At 37.5% G+C, this 23,703-nt stretch overlaps 1 protein-coding gene across 1 annotated transcript; it reads left to right on the forward strand.

Moving 5' to 3' along the window:
- Nucleotides 1–7,094: 7,094 nt before the first annotated feature.
- On the forward strand, nucleotides 7,095–23,231 carry cacng4b (calcium channel, voltage-dependent, gamma subunit 4b). Its single transcript, XM_082186872.1, has 4 exons — nucleotides 7,095–7,577; nucleotides 19,550–19,633; nucleotides 19,758–19,898; nucleotides 21,597–23,231. Exons 1-4 carry the CDS (start codon nucleotides 7,352–7,354, stop codon nucleotides 22,115–22,117), a joined length of 972 nt encoding a protein of 323 aa, XP_082042998.1. The 5' UTR covers nucleotides 7,095–7,351; the 3' UTR covers nucleotides 22,118–23,231.
- Nucleotides 23,232–23,703: the final 472 nt, after the last annotated feature.

Raw genomic sequence — 23,703 nt, forward strand, 5'->3', positions numbered from 1 at the left:
CGACTGTTCACCATATTTCCAAATAACTATTTTTGACTTTCGGAAAATTTCCTTTCCCAAAACATCTGGTGGTTTTATTTTTTTTTTGTTATATATATATATATTTTTTTTAATCATAATAGGTTGTGAATGATGTTTAAGAGAATGTTTCCTTAATGTTCTCTAAACTTGGGAACCAATCTGCAACCATTTTGCAACTTTACATGAAAAATCTGTCCACAAGCCATTTCTTTTTTTATAAATAATCATTCAAATAACCTTCATAATAGCCTATGACCACAAGATTTGTTGTAGCATGTATTTATCTAAAATTGTAACCCAATATAACAACATTTCTAAAATGTATTTTACTGATCAGCACCATAACAAAACATTAATGAAATTAGATTGAACTTTGTCCTTGTGCAGAGTACAGTATAAAGCCAAAGAAATATATTTGTGTTGCATAGCAACGGTCTGTATTGTCAGGGACTTTAATATCCACTTTAAAATGATGAAAATGTTTGTCCTTAAAATATGTTCATATTTAGCCTAATTCAATAGATACAAAAGTAGCCTATTTGAGCTCATTTTGGACACTCGTTGCATTAGATAACATTTTGTTATGTAACAGTGACATTCAATAAATGTCCCTTCGATATTGTACTGGCCACTGTATATTTCATGTAGGCTATTTACACTCCTGTTCAAAAGAGATTAAGGGTGCGTTTACACGACATTGATGTACTAAAAACGCATGTTCGCGTGCAGACGACAATTAACGTTGTCGAATAATCCCTTTTGGATCCGCGAAAACGATTAAAAACGCTGTAGAGGAGCGCGGGGCACAACGTCACACGGGGCTAGTTGTAACACACTTGTTTTAAATACTTCCACACATGCTAGCTAGCATGACGAAACTTGGGTGTATTTACTAGTTGACATATCAACACTATATAGAGAAAAAATTGCGCCACAATTATTTTTTTTTTGGAAGATATCCATAGACATTTATTAAACCATAGCAAAAAGTAAATTTCTTAAGTTAATTTTTCATCTCTATTTTTTGTGTTTATTTAAAATTAGACAAATCTGATATTATTTTAATCTCCAATATGTTATATAACAATTGAGATAGTTCTTTAATGCTTCGCTAACTAGCAGAAGACACTAGCCGGGTTTAAATCCCAGTGCGGGGGGGGGGGGGGCATGTTGTAACACTGCGTTACAACAATGTGCCCCTATTAGAAATATGCTATTATATTCTATACTTTTATGAATTCTATTGAGAAAACATGAGAAAAAGGGTGAATAAAGACTGAGAGTCAATGTTCAGAAATTACTAATTATTTATTTGTTTTGAACTATGTTGTATAGCTGTGTTTTCATGTGTTCGTAGTCAAAACTCAAAAATGAGTTTATATTTGATTATAAAAAAATGCCATTATTTAATATGAAAAAGTTAATAATTGTATTTTATTGAGAAAATATTTTAGTTAGTCTTGTATATATATTTTTTTATTAGATCAGATAACATTTTAAGCTGTCATATGTTATGTTACAATGTACCGCACCTATGGGGCATGTTGTCACATTCCACTTCCATTCTTTTGGGGTGTATCAAGAAAAAAGTATATACTGTATTAATAAAACAAAAACACATAATTGTACTAGACATGTGCGAAATTAATGTGGGAAAAAAATTAATTCTCTGAACCATAAGTAGATTTACACAAACTGAGAAAGTCAAAAAGCGTTACTTTGTGCCCCACTCTCTCCTATTATTCATGCCAGGCCAGTATAAAACGTAAAATATACGTCCAAAACGCTTAAAAGGGTCATTTTTCACAATATTACTGCTTTTAATGTATTTTTGATCAAGTAAATGCAAACTTGGTGAGCATGAGAGAGATCTTTCAAAGACTTTAAAGATAATCTCGCGACCCCAAACATTTGAACAGTTGTGAACATCAGTATTTGTGACAGCAAGCATTATGTAAAAGGCTGCCTGACAGTTCTAACCTTCATACACAGTCCAGGTGAAATATGCACAGAAGCTTCTTTCAGAAAACAGCGCTGTGTAAAGGTCCGAGTGCTCGACCAGCTGGTCAGATCTTCTTCTCTCAGAGCATCATGCTCAACCTGCAGCTTTAATTGGTGTTAACATCACATTTCCAGGCTTGTTTCTCACCCACCGCTCTTCAGTTCCCACAGTCGCATGCTGACAACATAATCTCAAGTGCTTTCATTTACACGGCATACATCAATATATAGCTGTGAAGACACGTGGGGTTTGTCTGTGGCTCTGCTGTTCAGGCAATGACATTTCAGAAGAGTTTGTGTATTCATTTAAATGATTATTACTATTGCTTATACTTGGGTTAGGGTTATTTTTTTCAAAATCCCACCCCTAAGTATTAAACTACAATGTGTAACTCATCCCACACCGTTTGTTATATACACACATGAATGATAGCTCAAATGTTGAATTCTACTCATTTTGAATAGAAGTGTGCTATTGCTTTTTTTAAGTGATCACACAACCAAAATATTTGGTTACACTTTATTTCAATAGTCCACTTTAGACATTCTACTAACTATAGAAGTAAGTATGTCAATTAGCAGTCATTGGAGTATTGGTAGACTGATAGGTTATGGTTAGGTGTTAGAATGTCTAAAGTGGACTTTTAGCACATATTCCCATAGACCTACACGTGTCATATCTAGAAAAAGAAGAGCATAGAGACTTGGGGTTGGGCTTTTTTTGTTGTTGATTTGGGCCAGTGAGCAATCGCTTAGTGACCACCAGAACACCTTAGCAACTGCATATCAACTTGCTAAAAACCATGCACCACCCCATAGCAACTCCCTGGCTACCACCCAGATCACCTTCACAAGAGAACCCTCTTGTTGTCAGTTTTGTATGGGCTGACACAATATATTATATTATATTATATTATATTATATTATATTATATTATATTATATTATATTATATTATATTATATTATATTCTTCATCCATTTTCCAAACTGCTTGTCCTATGCAAGGTTGCAAAGAAGCTAGAGCCCATTATTCTATTCTATTCTTTTCTATTCCACATCCATTTTCCAAACCACTTGTCCTATGTAAGGTTGAAGATATGCCGGAGCCTGTTATCCTATTCTATTCTATTCTATTCTATTCTATTCTATTCTATTCTATTCTATTCTATTCTATTCTATTGTATTCTATTCACCATCCTTTTTCCAAACCACTTGTCCTATGTAAGGTTGCAGAGATGCTGGAGCCTAGTATTCTATTCTATTCTATTATTCTATTCTATTATATTCTTTGCTCCATCCATTTTCCAAACTGCATGTCCTATGCAAGGTTTCAAAGAAGCTGGAGCCTATTATTCTATTCTATTCTATTATTTTCTATTCCACATCCATTTTCCAAACCACTTGTCCTATGTAAGGTTGAAGATATGCCGGAGCCTGTTATCCTATTCTATTCTATTCTATTCTATTCTATTCTATTCTATTCTATTCTATTCTATTCTATATCCTTTTTCCAAACCACTTGTCCTATGTAAGGTTGCAGAGATGCTGGAGCCTAGTATTCTATTCTGTTCTAATCTATTCTTTTCTATTCTATTCTCCATCCATTTTCCAAACCACTTGTCCTTTGTAAGGTTGCAGAGATGCTAGAGCCTATTATTCTATTCTATTCTATGCTATTGTATTCTATTTTATTATATTATCCATCCATTTTCCAAAGCACTTGTCCTATGTAAGGTTGCAGATATGCTGGAGCCTATTATTCTGTTCTATTCTATTCTATTCTATTCTATTCTATTCTATTCTATTCTATTCTATTCTATTCTATTCTATTCTGTTCTGTTCTATTCCACATCCATTTTCAAAACCACTTGTCCTATGTAAGGTTGCAGATATGCTGGAGCCTATTATTCTGTTCTATTCTATTCTATCCTATTCTATTCCACATCCATTTTCAAAACCACTTGTCCTATGTAAGGTTTCAGAGATGCTGGAACCTCTTCTATTGTATTGAATTCTGGTGTATTCTATTCTATTCTGTCTATTCTAATCTATTCTATTCTATTACATTATATTACATTATATTATATTAAATATTCCAGATATTGATTAGACAGTGAAATTGTTCTAATCAATTAAAGTGATTCTACATCGAAATGTAGAAAAACTCAATGGTAATCGGAAACATCATGTAAACCTATTTTTGAATGTATTTTTCTCTCTCTTGAACAGAGTGTTGGGAAGCAGCTCGCTGTGAATAGATCATTTCCATTTGCTTCCTATTGATGAAGGGCTGTGATCATCTCGACCGACTCAATCAGTGTGTCTGCATTCAGCGTGCTCTGAGTGCTCACAGACACATTCTCCATCGATCCACTGGGCTGATCACACACTCATCTGGGGGTCCTGCTCATTTTCTCCACCTCAACTAGACTTATTAGACTATAAATAACAAAGATAGACTACAGCAAAGCCGCACCTCTGTGTCTATATTCTGATGGGTTCCCTGAGAAACATTCATATTGCTAATGGATTTAATGGCTTCCATGTTCAATGGTGCAATTTTTGTGTAAAACGAGTTAAGCTAACAAACAACCAGCTGTTGACGTAATGTCTGTTTCCCAGGAGAGACTGATTAATTGTTTTGCTCTGAGGGTCTGGCTGGACTAGATTGAAGGAGAACAGATTTATCAGGTACTTGACGCAAACTCAGTAAACAATCGCTTTTTAATGTCTCCCAATAAGAATCTATTTGATTTTTCAGAGCTCAGAAGATTCAGAGGACTGTTTCATCAGAGCATGCTGCTTTAACTGCTGGACAAATGTTATTATTGGTTTGCTTCTCTGATGTTAAGCCACTAATCAAATAAGTCCCTGGTTCTACCATGTTTTTTTGGGCGGGGGGGGGGGGGGATGGTTTAGAGGGGAATGGTTTACATGGTTTAGAGAACCATGTAAATAGCGTGACTCATAAATATAGAACGTATTCAGTACCTCGGTTTCTATCAAAGTACCATGGTATTACAATCTGAAGCCATCACTGCGATACTGGTTACAGTTTTAGTGGTGTAATCCGTAATCAGTAGCACATTTCAGAAATAACCCAACAGTGTGTAAAAGCACTAGATATTTTTGGCCCAATAGATATCTCTGTCTGTTTTATTTTATTTTTTAAACCCACTATAGTTACTGTACTAAACTATACTTAGTTACTACTGAAACCATGCATCAATTTATATTACAAACAGCTTGTCTTATGCAGGGTCGTGGGTGTTGAAATAATTTCTGGTATCAAAACTCATTTGCCATCAACATTAGGTAATACAATATATTATTATTATTAGCTGATATTATTACTATAGTTGCATTTATAGTAAATGCATTAAATAATTTCTGGAATGATTATTTGGCAAAGATTAGTTAATATTTATATAATTGGATCTCTCTTCTATTATGCTATATTCATTCTATTCTATTCTATTCTCCATCAATTTTCCAAACCGCCTGTCCTATGCAGGTTTGCATGGATGCTGGAGCCCATCATACCATATAGATTCTGTTCAATTCAATTCAATTCAGTTCTGTTCTGTTCTGTTCTGTTCTGTTCTGTTCTATTCTATTCTATTCTATTCCATCATCTATCAATTTTCTAAACCACCTATGTATGTTTGCAGGGATGCTGGAGCCTATTATACAATATTCATTCTATTCTATTCTATTCTATTCTATTCTATTCTATTCTATTCTATTCGTAGTGCTCCAGCCTGATTCCAGCCACATTCTCCATCGATCCACTGGGCTGGCCACACACTCATCTGGGGGGTTCCTGCTCATTTTCTCATTTTCTATTCTATTCTATTCTATTCTATTCTATTCTATTCTATTCTATTCTATTCTATTCTATTCTATTCTATTCTATTCTATGCTGTCCTATGTAGGTTTGCTGGGATGCTGGAGCCTATTATACAATATTAATTCAATTCTACTGCCTGTCCTATGTAGCTTTGCAAGGATGCTGGAGCCTATTATACAATATTAATTCTATTCCATTCTATTCTATTCTATTCTATTATATTCTATTATATTATATTATATTATATTATATTATATTATATTATATTATCCATCAATTTCCCAAGCCGCTTGTCCTATGTAGGTTTGCAGGGATACTGGAGCCTATTATACAATATTAATTCTATTCAATTTTGTTCTATTATCCATCAATTTCCCAAACCACCTGTCCTAGGTTTGCAGGGATGCTGGAGCCTATCATACCATATCAATTATATTCTGTTCTGTTCTTTTCTATTCTATTCTATTTCCTAAATCACCTGTCATGTGTAGGTTTGCAGGAATGCTGGATCATATTATTCCATATTAATTCTATTCTATTCTATTCTATTCTATTCTATTCTATTCTATTCTATTCTATTATCCATCCATTTTCCAAACCACTTGTCCTATGGTTGCAGAGATGCTGGAGCCTATTATTCTATTATTATATAAATATTATGTTTTATTCCAGAAATGATTTAATACAGAATATACTGTAGCCTAATATATTTACTTAATCTGGGAGATGAGTGTTATTTATTTATTTCCAAATTTGTTACTACATATTAAAATATTAAGAACACAAGTTTTCATAAAAAACTATGAGATTACATTTCATATAAACTATTTTGAACAGTTGGATTTTAGCTGGATCTCTGTATTAACCAATCAGAGTCCAGGAACAGAACTTTCCGTTTTATAAATTACATTTTGAAGTTCAGCTCTTCGTCAAATATCTGTCAAGAAATATGATAAAATTGCAATAGGCTATATTAGAAGGCTAATTTGTTTGTTTCAATCTATTTATTTCAAATCACAAAAGCATCAAACCTGTACTTTAATGTATCTGACTCTATATCTTTACTCTGTTTAATACTCGTTTAATGCAGGCAGCGTTTAAGCATTAAAACATCATCATGATCGCGAAGAGAAGCGAGAGCATCATCTTATTCTTCAGACCATGTGTGTTTCTCATTGGTTAGTGTGACTGAAGGTGTGGTTTGAAGATCGCAATCCCAAATCAAAGCCATCTGAGTTTGCAAAAGAGGGATTTGATTATAGGAAATGGACAAGGTGATGACCAAAACTCCTAATAAAGCCTAGAAAGCAAACACCATATGTGAGCTGAGAGCTGCTCACTATATCAACAGCAACATGTGGATGAGACGCGCTCAAGTTTCCTGATCACACCGACTGACTGAACAAAGCGGCGCGAGCGCGAGTCAAAACATGACACTGTGTGGATTATTACTCTCGCTATTAGTATTATGAGTGGCCATGGCGTGGTGTGACCGTGGGAATCAGATGCTGCTGGCCACCGTCGGGGCTTTTGTGGCGTTTAGTTTGATGAGCATCGCTATCGGGACCGACTACTGGCTTTATTCTCGGGCTTATATCTGTAACGCCACCAACAATATCAGCACGGACGACGCGCAGACGCAACCCAAGAAGGTCCGCGGAGATCTCACACACTCCGGGCTCTGGAGGATCTGCTGTATAGAGGGTACCATGTGCTTCACATCCTTTCTTACACTTGAGTTTTAAAAAGAGAGAAAACTAAGTTCATTGTTCTGCCTTTGTCTTCAGACAACCAAGGCTTGCTTTAGGAGGCTTTTGTTCTTTTTCTACATTCAAGTCAACTCAAAACAAAACAACATATTGTTTTCTTACAGTCAGATGCTTAGTTATCGTTGCCAAGTTCACCCAAAAATAAACAATTATGTAATTAATTACTCGCCCTCATGCCGTTACAAACCGGTAAGACTTTTGTTCATCTTTGGAACTCAAATGAAGATCTTTTTAATGAAATCTGAGATATTTCTGTCGCTCCATTGACAGTCTACGCAACTACCACTTTCAAGCCCCAGAAAGATAGTAAAGACATCATTAAGGTAATCCATGTGACACCAGTGGTTTAACCTCAACTTTAAGAAGGGATTCGAGTTCTTCGTTAGTGCAAAGAAAACAAAATTTACCACAAAATATTAATCTCCAACGCGCGTTCACAAGAGCAGCACGGCGCATGTGTGTTGTGTTGACGCGTGAACGTGGATCTGTGGTTAATATTTTGCAAATAAAGTGGTAAATGTTTTTGTTTTTTCGCAAATAAAGCACTCGAGTCGCTTGGTTAAACCACTGGTGTCACATGGATTACTTTAATGACGTCTTTACTAGCTTCCTGGGGCTTGAAAGTGGTAGTTGCGTAGACTGTCAATGGAGCAACAGAAATCTCTCAGATTTCATTAAAAAGATCTTCATTTGAGTTCCAAAGATGAACAAAAGTCTTACGGGTTTGGAACGACTTGAGGGTGAGTAAGATGACAGAATTTTTATTTTTGTGGGTGAACTAACCCTTTAAGTGTGTGTGTTTGAAAGGGGTCGAACCTACCCAGAGGCACTCAAGTTAACCAACATCTCTTTTTCGACTTCATAAACAGGCCTTTAGAAAAGAAACGTTGTGAGACCAAATGGAAAATTCTAATGAAAAGTTTCTCAACTGTGCTCAGATTTGTCAAGATGCCAAAATCTGAGCTCAAATATTTCTCATCAAATAAATCCAAGACCAAATTGTTATAGATAACAGTATGACGATTGTCGCATTTATGTCTATTTAAAAGCCGCCCATTTTAGGAGGAGCATCTGAGACAAAGATGATAGATATCTAAATGAAAGAGCTTAGCCTTCCATCCGCAGGATCCGTCAACCGCTCATCCAAACTCTTTCACTGGGGTTGGATCTCTCTCAAGTTAACATAAGTTGACGTTCACTTGGAAGGGAGTGAGAATGCCCCCCCATTTCTCTCTGTTGACACCAGTGGGTTTCTTGAATGGACAGAAAGGCGTAATCAGTCCACAGATTCTCTTTCTTTCATTTGATGCTGTTGCTTGGAAACAATATGTCTGAAATCACTATGGTAACGTGGCCAATTGTTTAAAAATAGATGAATCTGTTGCTTCTAATGATTGTCCATAGAAAAGAAAAAGACAGACAGACACCAAAGACAGACAGATGTTTAATAACACGTATATAATTTCCTGTTTTTCCCGCAACATGTGCAGTTTTGACCGAGCTTTGACTCAGACAGTCGATGATGACGTCATACATGCGTTCATAGGCTAAACAAGGACATCATAGGTGATGAGCAGTGCTAACTTAATACTTTATCTTTTTATAAATCTCTAATGATAATGTCATCTGGCTTCATATTAAGAGCAGAACTCATATTGACAAGAAAATCAGTTAGTCTTTCAGGAAAGTAGTCGACACTGGAAATGAACCACTACTTACATTTTTTAGTGTGGAAATATTTGAGTTTTCTTCAAATGAAAGAAGAAACTTCATCAGATCTAGAAAATGTTGCTGATTTTCAAAGTCAGAAGGGCATAGGTCATGTTTTTTTATTTTTATTTACTTAGCTAGCATAAATAAATTGTTACCCCATTATTTCCCTGAAATGTTTATAATGCAATGTAATTCAAATGTAAATAAAATAATTAATACAAAATAAAGTAAAATAAATTACTTTTAAATTAACCAAAATTTGAAATAAAATATATAAACACCTGAACTATGTCATAAAAAAACATTATCTCGAGGTTTATTAAAATTTTATAAAAATAAAATAAACACCTGAACTGTGCCATTGATAAAATAATTGATAAAATAAAAGAATATCTTGACGTTTATTAAAGTTTAATAAAAATAAAATAAACCCCTGAACTGTGCCATAAAAAAAAATCGTGGTTTATTAAAGTTTAATAAAATAAAATAAACACCTGAACTGTGCCATAAAAAAAAATATCTTGAAGTTTATTAAAGTTGAACAAAATAAAATAAACACTTGAACTGGCATAAAAAAAATCTAATCAAATCAAATATTATCTTGAGGTTTACTAAAGTTGAATAAAATAAACACCTGAACTGTGCCATAAAAAAATTATAAAATAAAACATTATCTTGAGGTTTATTAAAGTTTAATAAAATAAAATAAATACTTGAACCGTGCCATAAATAAAAATAAAATAAAATAAAATAAAACATTATCTTGAAGTTTATTAAAGTTTAATAAAATAAAATAAACACGTGACCTGTGCCATAGAAAATAAAATAAAACAAAAATTCTTGAGGCTTATTGAAGTTAAATCAAATAAAATAAGCACTTAAACTGTGCCAAAAAAATATATAAAATAAAAATCCATACCTAGTACAGTTAATTGACGATGGTTATAATTCTTTTGTTTGTGAGATTAGGGGGTATTGGAAGGGAAGAGCACTTTTGCCATTCCCAGCAATGCGCAATAGATCTGTAATTAAATGCAGCGTCTGAAAGGCCACGGAGTCTCTAATTATCCGTCAGGTTTGACTTCCGCCACGATCCACACTGGAGAACACAGTCATAACCAGCTTTGAGCACGTGCCAGGTTCTCTCCGGTTACCTTTCCTGAATAAACCTCAAATAAACGGTGATATGTCACACAAATACAGCACAGCTGCAAAATGCTGCCACAGAAGCAGCTTTGTATTTAGTCATTCCTTTTGTAATACTTTCGTGTATTGGTGAGTATTCAGTTCAATTCACATTTATTTGTACAGTGCTTTTCACAATACACATCATTTCAAAGCAGCTTTATAGAAAATGCATGAGTCCACATTACAATTTAGAGTGATCTGTCATGTATTTCAGAAATGTACATATACAAAATCACAGTTAGCAAAAAAAAGTATTAATTTAAACTACAGTACAGGCCAAAAGTTTGGACACATTACTATTTTTTATGTTTTTGAAAGAAGTTTCTTCTGCTCATCAAGCCTGCATTTATTTGATCAAAAATACAGATTTTTTTTTTTTAATATTGTGATATATTATTACAATTTAAAATAATTGGTTTTCAATTTATTATACTTTAAATTATCATTTATTTCTGTGATGCAAAGCTGAATTTTCAGGATCATTACTCCAGTCTATCACATGATCCTTTAGAAATCATTCTAATATTCTGATTTATTATGAGTGTTGGACACAGTTCTGCTGCCTAATATATTGGATGAATAAAAGGTTAAAAAGAACTGCATTTATTCAAAATAAAAAAATATTTTCTAATAATATAAATCTTCTTTACTATCACTTTTGATCAATTTAACACATCCTTGCTGAATAAAAGTATTGATTTATTTTTAAAAAAAGAAAGAAAAAAAATGACTGACCCCAAATGACTGACCAGTAGTGTATATTGTTGTTACAAAAGATTTCTTTTTTTAAAACATTTGCTTCTTTTTTTTATTTTTTATTTTATTCATCAAAGTATCTTAAAAAAGTATCACAGGTTATGAAAAAATATTAAGCAGCAGAACTGTTTCCAACTTTGATAATGAATCATCATATTAGAATGATTTCTAAAGGATCATGTGATAGCCTGGAGTAATGATCCTGAAAATTCAGCTTTGCATCACAGAAATAAATGATAATTTAAAGTATAATAAATTGAAAACCAATTATTTTTAATTGTAATAATATATCACAATATTACTTTTGTTTTTCTGTATTTTTGATCAAATAAATGCAGGCTTGATGAGCAGAAGAAACTTCTTTCAAAAACATTAAAAATAGTAATGTGTCCAAACTTTTGGCCTGTACTGTATGTAATAATTTAATGCAGAAATGAGCTTACTGAAGTAATGAATACTATAGGCTAACTATGACATTTAGAAAAATGTATGAGCGATAATAATACTGATACTTGCCTTAACAAACACTACTTATAAGGACGACACGGTTCTCCATATTGACAGATTTGAGATGACAAATAAGCCGAGCCAAAGAAAAGCACACTACCCTATAGCAATCAAAGCAGCGTTTGGTTCTCGACAGGGCGGACGATTGGCTGTCCTGCGCCGATTCACAATTACGAGAAAATGCTGGAGGCGGTTGAAGACGTGGAATGTGGCAGCTGTTTCCTCGTCCAGTGGGGATGTGGGTTCGCGTGGCAGGAGGCCGAGGGCTTTTGGCATGGGGGAGAGTATAGTGTGAGGCTGTCTGCTGTATTAGACCACAATGAAGATGTCAAAGGCATCCTTGGAGACATTATGGAAATCAGATTGCTGGATCAGACCTGAGGTTGCCATGGAGAAGGCATGCTTAGCGATGAGCATTGTTACCTCCAGGCAGGCCACAGGGACCAAGCGCTCGTTTTTTCCTCCTATCTTGCTCTCCTTCTCCGATTGTGTCTCCGTGTCAGTCAGGCGAGGTTCCTTATTTTGTCTTTATGAGGCTGGATACGCTTCAGTCACTGGGCCAATAACCAGCACCTATAAATCAGAAGCTCCAGCGGCTCTAAAAAAATAAGCTCCTCTGGCTGACTGTACACACTGAGAGGAGTTATAATGTACAAGATAAAGTATAAGAGCCTGTTAGAAAGTTTGTCAACCAACACATTGGAAATGTCAGATTATTTTCCTACTATACTTTAAGTTTTTCAACTTTACTTTAAGTGTAATGTTGCTGTTTGAGCATAATAAAATATCTGCAAGGTTACAAAGTTCAAAGTCCCCTCCAAAGGGAAAATATTTTATTTAACAGAATCCACTTTTAAAGAACTACAACGAACGGTTCGTTTGGACTACAACGCGATTTTTCCGGATCTTTTGAAGTCAAAATGTTCCTCATTTAAATAATTCCCGCCCAATGTGCATTTTTAATATGCAAAAAAAGTTGGCGAGGCCTGGTCAAGCTGCGCTAGAGAAGATGAAGTCAAGTGGTGTCGCTGTTTTTTACAACCCCGGAACAATTTTTCCCAGGAACTTTTTGTCCCCCAGACCTGTTGCTAGCCACCGTGGTCTAAAGTACCGTGAAGATTAGGCCTGCGCGCGACTTTACAGTTCCCACTGGATTTCATCCTCTGAATTTAAGCTTAATAAAGCCTGAACCTCGTCGTCGGTCCATCGGTTGTATTTCTTAAACTCCATTGTTGATTCGAATAGCAGACGACTGTTACTGCACGCACCGCAACAGATTGTGGAGTCAACCAATCAAAATGCGACATGAACTCAACCAATCAGCATGTTCAACGCCCAAGTCCCACCCCTGAAAGTTCCTGAACTTTGAAAAAGTACTACCTCGCGAGCAGGGACTTTCGGATTGGGAAATATTTACCCGGAACGTCATTTAGACCCTGGTTCCTGCGGTGTAAACACACCGAGTACCACCCCTTAGTTCCTGGGGAAAGTTCCTGCGGTGGAAACGCGGCTTTAGAGAGGTTCAAATGTGTTTTTAACAATGTTTCTGAATATATAACCTCAACATTTGTCTGTGCGCTGCACATTTTACGTAGGAAAGCTTCCAGTTGAGAGTACAATGCAGGCTATACACACAAAAGCTTCTCCTGAAAGACGTAGGTATTCCCATTTATGGAACACTATTTGTAAGTTATTTGTAGTTGTGTTTTCTATTAACAGTTCCAATTATAAGTTTTATTTAGTTGCTATGATAGCTATGATGTAAAGGAAGGGCAAAGCTTTGCCTCCGCGAGCCTGCTAACTAACATTACAGTATTGATGTAGTGTTTACATTAGCTTTTGTAAGCGCTTGCTTTTGTAAGACTATTCACCACTTAGGAAACTTACCCATGATTTTGTGATCAATTACTGTTTGTATTACCATAGTTTTCCGACAAATATGATTAAATGGTGGATAACATCATATCTATAAGAAAAATACAAAAAACAGACCACTCTGAAACGCCCTGTGAAATCTGAGCTTGCAAAGTCCGTTCTTGAAATCCGTTCTGCACGATCCTCTTGTTCGTTAACATTGTCAGGGTCTGAATCAGGCTCGAATTGATTTTGAAATTGACGCCAGCCTTAATATTTGCATCTGAGTATGCAGCTCGTGGTTATGAAGGGGCGGGCCAATCACAACATACTGGGCCATCTAACCAATCACAGCACATTTCGTATGTCGGAAAGAGAGGCTTCATCAAAAACAACGCATTCAACCAAACTGGGAATAGAGGAGCTGTAATAATGTAAAATATGTGAAAAATAATGCGCTTTTTGAACAATCAAGCATGAAAACATTTTCTAGTACACCCCAAAAATAAAATCAAGACTTCGTAAAAGGGCATAATAGGACCCCTTTAAACCTTGAAATAAACAGCAAGGATTTTGAAGAATGAAAAATGGATCATGTACAAAGAAGAAATATCTCTAGGTCACTAAACAAATAAGCAAATTTATGGCATGAAGCATTTCAACTGTACAAAAGGTCAGATTTTCTTGCTTTCTTTGAAGCACCAGATGCTCTTTGGATCATTCTCAAATCATGCTGGAGATCAGTATCATCAGATTTTGCTCATGCAAATTCCAAATACTTATATTGTAAGATCTTTTTTTAATTTATTTTTTATTGGTTTAAGAAATTAATGATGAGAGATATTTAAAGCCTTGCAATCAAATAAATTGTGGACAATACATTGAAATATATTCTATATGACTATATTCAGTATTACTATATGACGTTCAATGCACAGTGAAAAAAGATCAAATATTATAATGCATTGGGGTTTTTTTTCCAACAGACTAAAAAGTATAGATTTATATCTCATCATATCATATCAGTTATCTGTCATAATAGTTCTAATTATTTGCCATTGATATTGGCAAACATTTCTATATCTGTGCATCCTCCTTAGATTCAGCTATTGGACAGTATCCTATTGTTGATGGATGTTATTACATCCATCAATATGATATTTTATTCTGATATAGTACCATTGTCACAGTGTAACTTTCAGTGTAACTTTCATACATAGGATATGAAGACACATATTCTGATGGTTTAACAAGTCTTTGTTTTTATTTCGTAAGAAACCATGTTTTTAGAGTCCGCAAGAAATTGCCTTTGCGTCCTATTTTACTTGCATAATGTGACATATATCAGAGTGAAACATGATATTTCATGCAATGTTGAGTGTGACTACACATTGGGAATTGATTAGATGATGAAAAGTGGTCTCTAAATGAGAGACATTTGCTAAAGAAATGAAAAATAAAGTTGTTGCAAAGCTGGAACAACTTATAATTTTGATGGAAAATTCTTTTGGAATAATATGCATTGAAGATTTTTTTCAGTTGGTATTTTATAACAGGTTGGGTATTATTTTTAGCAAATGTTTATAGGCAGCATATGTGGCATACTGTTTAGGGATTTCAAATTTATATATTCTTTTATATAAAAGGCTTTTTTTAACAGTGGTCTCTTTTTTTACAATGACATGACTAGAAACACATGCCCCATTTTCTCAGACCTATTTAATTCTAATTAATTTGCTCCTTTTTTAAACTCTAGACCCAATTAATGGCATGCTGGGTCACACAAAAGCTGTGTCACCGAGAGTAGACTCCACATGGAGACAGACAGAGGGAGGTTTGATATGTTACAATTTATGATGTATGCTAAGACCTAGTGAACACATATCTTAATTAAAGTGCCCATATTTTGTTTTTTCGAATATTACCTTTCATGCAGTGTGTAATATAGCTGTTTGTGACGACAAATAAAGTTATTGTCTCCTAAAAGAAAGAAGCGATTCTAAACTGCCTGAAATAAGTCGTCAGTAATTCCAGTCTCACTTCCTGTTATAAATTTGTTTGAAACACATTTGCATAATGCCAGCCCATTGTCTTCATTGGCTGCCTGTGAACGTCTACTTTTACCCTTAAATACTGTAGTTGTAGCTGAAACTGGAAGAGTTTGGTTTGTGTTGTCGACATGTCGAGAAGACACTGTTTTCTGCACTATGAAAGCAAAACCACTTTGATGCACTTCCAAACGACGAGGATTCGCCCATGAATTGATACGGTAAAATTGACACCATCATTACGATTCATATAACAGTGATAAATATAACTATGACCCGGAGCTGAAATAGATAAGGTAAGAGGCGTTTAGTTTCCGACATGCACTGTGACCTGTAGACCAATCACAACAGACTGGGCCATCTGACCAATCAGAGCTGAGTAGACCAATCACAAACAGACTGGTCATCTGACCAATCATAGCAGAGTAGACCAATCACAACAGACTGAGCCATCTGACCAATCATAGCGGAGTAGACCAATCACAACAGACTGAGCCATCTGACCAATTAGAATAGACCAATCACAACAGACTGGGTCATCTGACCAATCAGAGCAGAGTAGACCAATCACAACAGACTGGGTCATCTGACCAATCATAACAGAGCAGACCAATAACAAAAGACTGAGCCATCTGACCAATTAGAGTAGACCAATCACAACAGACTGGGCCATCTGACCAATCAGAGCATAGTAGACCAATCACAACAGACTGAGCCATCTGACCAATTAGAATAGACCAATCACAACAGACTGGGTCATCTGACCAATAAGAGCAGAGTAGACCAATCCCAACAGACTGGGCCATCTGACCAATCACAACAGACTGGGTCATCTGACCAATAAGAGCAGAGTAGACCAATCACAACAGGCTGGGCCATCTGACCAATCAGAACAGAGTAGACCAATCACAACAGACTGGGCCATCTGACCAATCAGAGCAGAGTAGACCAATCACAACAGACTGGGCCATCTGACCAATCAGAGCATATTAGACCAATCACAACAGACTGGGCCATCTGACCAATCACAACAGACTGGGTCATCTGACCAATAAGAGCAGAGTAGATCAATCACAACAGGCTGGGCCATCTGACCAATCTGAACAGAGTAGACCAATCACAAAAGACTGAGCCAGCTGACCAATTAGAGTAGACCAATCACAACAGACTGGGTCATCTGACCAATAAGAGCAGAGTAGACCAATCACAACAGACTTGGTCATCTGACCAATCTGAACAGAGTAGACCAATCACAAAAGACTGAGCCAGCTGACCAATTAGAGTAGACCAATCACAACAGACTGGGTCATCTGACCAATTAGAGCACAGTAGACCAATCACAACAGAGTGGGTCATCTGACCAATTAGAGCACAGTAGACCAATCACAACAGAGTGGGTCATCAGACCAATCAGAAAAGAGTAGACCAATCACAACAGACTGAACCATCTGACCAATTAGAGTAGACCAATCACAACAGACTGGGCCATCTGACCAATCAGAGCATAGTAGACCAATCACAACAGACTGAGCCATCTGACCAATTAGAGTAGACCAATCACAACAGACTGGGTCATCTGACCAATTAGAGCACAGTAGACCAATCACAACAGACTGGGTCATCTGACCAATCAGAGCAGAGTAGACCAATCACAACAGACTGGGTCATCTGACCAATCATAACAGAGCAGACCAGTCACAAAAGACTGAGCCATCTGACCAATTAGAGTAGACCAATCACAGCAGACTGGGCCATCTGACCAATCAGAGCATAGTAGACCAATCACAACAGACTGAGCCATCTGACCAATTAGAATAGACCAATCACAACAGACTGGGTCATCTGACCAATAAGAGCAGAGTAGACCAATCCCAACAGACTGGGCCATTTGACCAATCACAACAGACTGGGTCATCTGACCAATAAGAGCAGAGTAGACCAATCACAACAGGCTGGGCCATCTGACCAATCAGAACAGAGTAGACCAATCACAACAGACTGGGCCATCTGACCAATCAGAGCAGAGTAGACCAATCACAACAGACTGGGCCATCTGACCAATCAGAGCATATTAGACCAATCACAACAGACTGGGCCATCTGACCAATCACAACAGACTGGGTCATCTGACCAATAAGAGCAGAGTAGATCAATCACAACAGGCTGGGCCATCTGACCAATCTGAACAGAGTAGACCAATCACAAAAGACTGAGCCAGCTGACCAATTAGAGTAGACCAATCACAACAGACTGGGTCATCTGACCAATAAGAGCAGAGTAGACCAATCACAACAGACTTGGTCATCTGACCAATCTGAACAGAGTAGACCAATCACAAAAGACTGAGCCAGCTGACCAATTAGAGTAGACCAATCACAACAGACTGGGTCATCTGACCAATTAGAGCACAGTAGACCAATCACAACAGAGTGGGTCATCTGACCAATTAGAGCACAGTAGACCAATCACAACAGAGTGGGTCATCAGACCAATCAGAAAAGAGTAGACCAATCACAACAGACTGAACCATCTGGCTGAACAGAGCAGAGTAGGCTCTCGGAAATGAGGGGTTTAGAGAAAACGAGTCCTTGATCAAGCCGTTCCAGACTCTGTGAGAAAAGAGCTGATGCTGCAATGTATATTATGAAAACGTAATATTTAGAGTGGCCTTTTATTGTGGCCAGCCTAAGGCACACCTGTGCAATAATCATGCTGTCTAATCAGCATCTTTATATGCCACACCTGTGAGGTGGATGGATTATCTCGGCAAAGCAGAAGTGCTCACTAACACAGATTTAGACAGATTTGTGAACAATATTTGAGCCTTTTGTGTACATAGTCTTAGATCTTTGAGTTCAGCTCATGAAAAATGGGGGCAAAAACAGAAGTGTTGCGTTTATAATTTTGTTCAATATATAAACAGTTCTAAGCCAGTTCTAAGTGACTTGCCTTATGTCTAGCACACTTTCACATAGAAAAACAGTTAAAAGGTACCACTGTAACCATTCCTTCTGAAATCATTCTGAATGACTGAAATCATTACTTTTGTAAAATAACTTTTTGAAAATGTAATCCACGCCTTTGCAACTACACGGCTGGACTACTGTAATTCACTATATGTGGGGGTTAGTGGGTCCTCCATCACCCGTCTCCAGATGATACAAAATGCAGCAGCACGTCTTTTAACGGGCACACGTAAACATGAGCACATTTCCCCTATTTTAGCTTCATTACACTGGCTGCCTGTTCAATTTAGGATCCATTTTAAAATTCTGTTATTTGCTTTTAAATAACTAAATGGTCTTGCCCCGCCATACCTATCTGAGCTTTTACACTCTTATAAACCCGTCCGCGCTCTCAGGTCAGATGATCAGCTGCTCCTGACTGTGCCTAAAACTAAGCGTAAGCTCAGAGGGGGCCGTGCCTTTGCTGTGTCTGCCCCTAAATTGTGGAATGATCTGCCTTTGCATGTTAAGCAGGCCTCTTCTTTATCTGTTTTTAAAACCCTTCTTAAAACCCATCTTTTCTCTTTGGCTTTTGACACCTAGTAAGAGGTCGACTTCATTTACTTGATTTAATTTGTTACTTTGAATGTTTATATTGTGTGGTTATTAATTGTACATGTGTTTGTTTATTTTGCTGTACAGCACTTTGGTCAACTTTGGTTGTTGTAAAGTGCTTAACAAATAAAGTTGGTATGGTATGGTATGGTAAACACTGTCATCTCCATCAGGACTTTTTTTTTCTTTCTGCTGACCAGTATTCTAACTTTTGGTTGGTGACTCGCATTTATTTGCATGTACTCACAACTCTAATCTTGACCGGTTTCATATTTTTGTAGGTCTCAACAAAGGAAGTTGTTACCGAATCAATCATTTCCCAGATGATAATGATTACGACACAGACAGCTCTGAGTATCTCTTGCGTGAGTGACATTCTCTTCACTCAGGAATATTAGTGTTTCTGTCTATATCTCAATGTTGAAATTCTTATGTACTTTTTGAAATGTTTCTCAAGTAAAAGCTGTGTTTATGTGTGTGCGTGAACAGGTATTGTGCGCGCCTCCAGTGTGTTCCCCATCCTCAGTACCATTCTTCTGTTGCTGGGAGGGCTGTGTGTCGGGGTGGGGCGCATCTACATCAAGTGGAACAACATATTACTCTGCGCAGGGATACTGTTTGTGGCAGCAGGTAAACATTGCTAATGGCCACCTGCTAACATGCACACAGGGGCCTTTCAATTGACTTTAGACATTTTTAGCACCATTACTAAATAAAATTTGTTCACTGAATATAATTGTAATATAATAAAAGCCAATATCCATGCTCTGATATTCCAACTTATCCCTGCTGTTACTGGCAGGTTCACTGGAAATGAGGTGGGCAACAACTCCTCCACTTTTTTTTACCTGTTACTTAACTGAATTTAGTGGGCTGATATAGCTTATACTAAAAGTGCCTTCCTTGTATAGTTTCATAACCTGATACATGTAAAGATGATGAAAAGACTCTTATCTAAACAGTAAAAGATTGTGTTAAATACTTAAGTAAAAGCAATGCTAGGCTAGATAGGGTTTACTTGCAGCATAGTGTGTCTTGGCGGGTCTTGCATTAGCAACCGATACTAATTACCACAATACATCAGCATGTCTGCCATATTGGAAAGGTCAAGATCCACCTTTAAAACCAAGGAGGTTTATAATACCTGGAGAAAGCTATCTGTTAGCATTCCAATTCATCTCAGAATTTTTAAGCCAGAGGTTGAAGTAACAACATCTACCATCAGGGGCTAATTGGGCCATGCTAAGGTAACGGAGGATAGCTAAGAAGTGCTGTGGAGGTAAACCTCACTCCCCTGGCCTCAAGAGGCGCACTAGAGGCTGCAGTCTTTACCATTTTTGTTAGCATACCCACCACTATAGCTGATGTTGGTTTAAATCCCGCTACATTGGTACCATGAACTGGATGGGAGGGATGTTTAGGGGGATGAGTGTAATGGGGCCAGATAGAAAAAGCTGTGCAGGTAAACCTCACTCCCCTGGACTCAAGAGGCGCACTACAGACTGGGGTCTTTACCGTCTTTGTTAGCATGCCCACCACTGTGGCTGATACTGGTTCAAATCCCACTCAGAGTGATGCAAGTAGGACCCGTTACATTGGTGCTGTGACCTGGATGGGAGTGATGTTTAGGGGGGTGAGTGTAATGGGGCCAGATAGTAAGAGCTGTACAGGTAAACCTCACTTCGCTGGCCCAAAGAGGTGCACTAGCAACTGATTCTAGAGGCTGCAGAGTTTAGTATCCTTGTTGGTTGACGCTGGTTTGTATCCCATTCTGAGCGGTTCAAGTAGGACCAGGGGTACACCATGGGTAGCCAACCCGTCCTCTGCAGAGCTTCCTTCCTGCTGAGTTTAGCGCCAACGCTAATCATACGCACCTGAACCAGCTTATCATGGTGTTCAGGATTACTTGACAGTAAGGTGTACTGGAGCAGGGCTGACTTCCCCCGAGTTACCCAGCCAGACCTTGACCCCTTGACATAAACACATGCAGTTGATTAGATATTTACAGCCTGTAGCAATTGTCATGCCTACTTTAGTATTCTCCCCAGTGAAAAGTTTTCCCATTTTGTCTAGAGTCTGTGTCATCAGTTCGTACAACCGTAAGCTGCTCAATGTTGTGGCATTTTTTTGTCAGATACATTACAATAGGTTGAGTAGTGATTACTTCTGTTGACCTCAAACTGCAGTGTTAACCTTTCAAATATGGTGGTGCTGTTGATGTATCCCAATAAGCCAAATGTAACATCTTAAGTTAAATAAAGTCCTAAATCTGTTATATTGTTTTTCAAGGCATTATGCTTATGCTTGGCTCTGTTTTGTGTCTGGCAGGTTTGAGCAACATCATCGGTATAATTGTCTACATCTCCAGCAACACCGGTGACCCCAGTGACAATCGTGACGAAGACAAAAAGAGCCAGTATTACTACGGTTGGTCATTCTATTTTGGAGCGCTCTCCTTCATTGTGACTGAGGCGGTGGCTGTTCTGGCTGTCAGTATCTACATTGAGAAGAGCAAAGAAGTTCGGTTCAAAGCACACCGCGAGTTCATCAAGGCTGCCTTGTCCTCTTCGCCGTATTCCCGCATACCCAGCTTTCGCTACCGCCGACGGCACTCGCGCTCTAGTTCTCGCTCCACGGAAGCATCCCGTGAGGCGTCACCCGTGGGCATGAAGATGATGAGCTCGGTTCCTGTAGGAGAGATCAACATGTACACATTGACAAGAGATCCCCTTAAGTCAGGAACGGACAGCTCCTACAGCCCTGACCACGATTCTGGATTCCTCCAAGTGCACAACTGCTTTCCCAAAGACCTTAATGATGGTGTCAACAGGAGGACAACACCTGTATGAGGGCACACCACACACTGGAACAGAAAAGATCAAGTTAAGGCCATACTGAATGGATAGGCAGTGGGGCTCAGTGGTCTGTGGCAGGTGCAAGAGGAAGCGATACTCATTGATGAAGCCAGCCGACCAATGACGTCTGTCATCGGTGAAGGAGAAGCACTGTGTAAAAGAAGAAAGGATTTGATCTCGACATTCAACAATCATTGCAAACGCGCTAATTTGTTTTTCTTGTTGTGTTGTTCCTCACATATAAACAAGAACTCTCAGAGACCCATCTCTCATCAAAGGGCAAGACACGCAAATGTAAAATGGATGATCTTTTGACCATATGGTGCAGTGCTTCAGATATTGCCTTTGTGTAAGCCAGTCCGTTCCCTTGGTTGAGAATAAATATCGCTACAGTGCCATACTCTCAATGTTTACCAATATGATAATGACTCTCACTTTATGAGATGGTGCTAAAGTAGACTCACAGTAAAAGCCTTCCCATCATTATGTGTTCAGTACAGACTCAAGTTGAATATTGAACGCCCTTGTTTGTGTCATTTGTTTGTAGCCATAGTTGTCTAGCCCTATTCGGTGTGCCCATCATCTTGGCAGTGTCAACTGCTCGACTAATCTGGAGCCACTTTGAAATTTTTGTATATTTTTGTTATTTATAATTTTTTTGTTTGTTTGTTTTTTTGCTGTACAACTAGAAATATCAGTTGAATTACTAAATAATCACTGGAATTACTAAATATTCATTGGAATTTAGTTTAGGAGATTTATGACTACTAATTGTGTATAACCCCCTACTGAAAAGAGCAGCTTGGATTTTCATAATGTTCTGACTGGTTTGTGCTGGTCTGGTGCTTTCCTATCTAGTGGAAAAACTTAGGCCCTGTTTACACCTGGTATTAAGATGCGTTTCAGTCTATCGGATCACAAGTAGACGAGGGAGACTCATTCCCGTTTACACCTGGTGTTTTAATCCATCTCTTTTGTCCACTTTCAACCACTTCTGTCCCAATTTCTTCGAGGGGAGGGTCTGTGGGGGGTAAATGTATGGGCTTTTTCAGATCTTTCGATCTAATGGACAAAATAAGCTCATGCAATTTACATATGAACACGCCGGGAGACAACTGAAAAACACACGGAGAGCAACAGCTTTCGTTTCTGATAGCCTCGCCGAACGCTGTGAATGCGTGTTAGAAGTCAGGAATGGTGAAAGAACATTGTGCTTGGTAAGTTTTTCGTCTTCAAACCAAACTTGGGTCTTTAGCCAACAAAATTTTAATCCCGTCTGGCTAGGACACTTCCCATAACGTTTAAAGGAACCGTATGTAAGAAATGTATTTCAATTAATCATAAAATGGCCCTGATGTGTCACTAGACATTAAGTAATCATGTTCATTTCAAATACTTATATCACTGACAACAGTAGTCCGGCCAGGATATTGTCATTTAAAAGTGAAGTTGCAACCCTCAACTGATGTTGATGTTGTCATGTTGTGTTTTGGCTAGATGCGCCACCCTCCACCTATCTACCAATCACGAAGTCAGTAGTGTTTCGGCATCCGGGTTGCCAGCTCTGCTCTAGTTACCAC

The sequence above is a fragment of the Leuciscus leuciscus genome (genome assembly GCF_965113295.1).
Source record: "Leuciscus leuciscus genome assembly, chromosome: 1".
Taxonomy (NCBI): domain Eukaryota; kingdom Metazoa; phylum Chordata; class Actinopteri; order Cypriniformes; family Leuciscidae; genus Leuciscus; species Leuciscus leuciscus.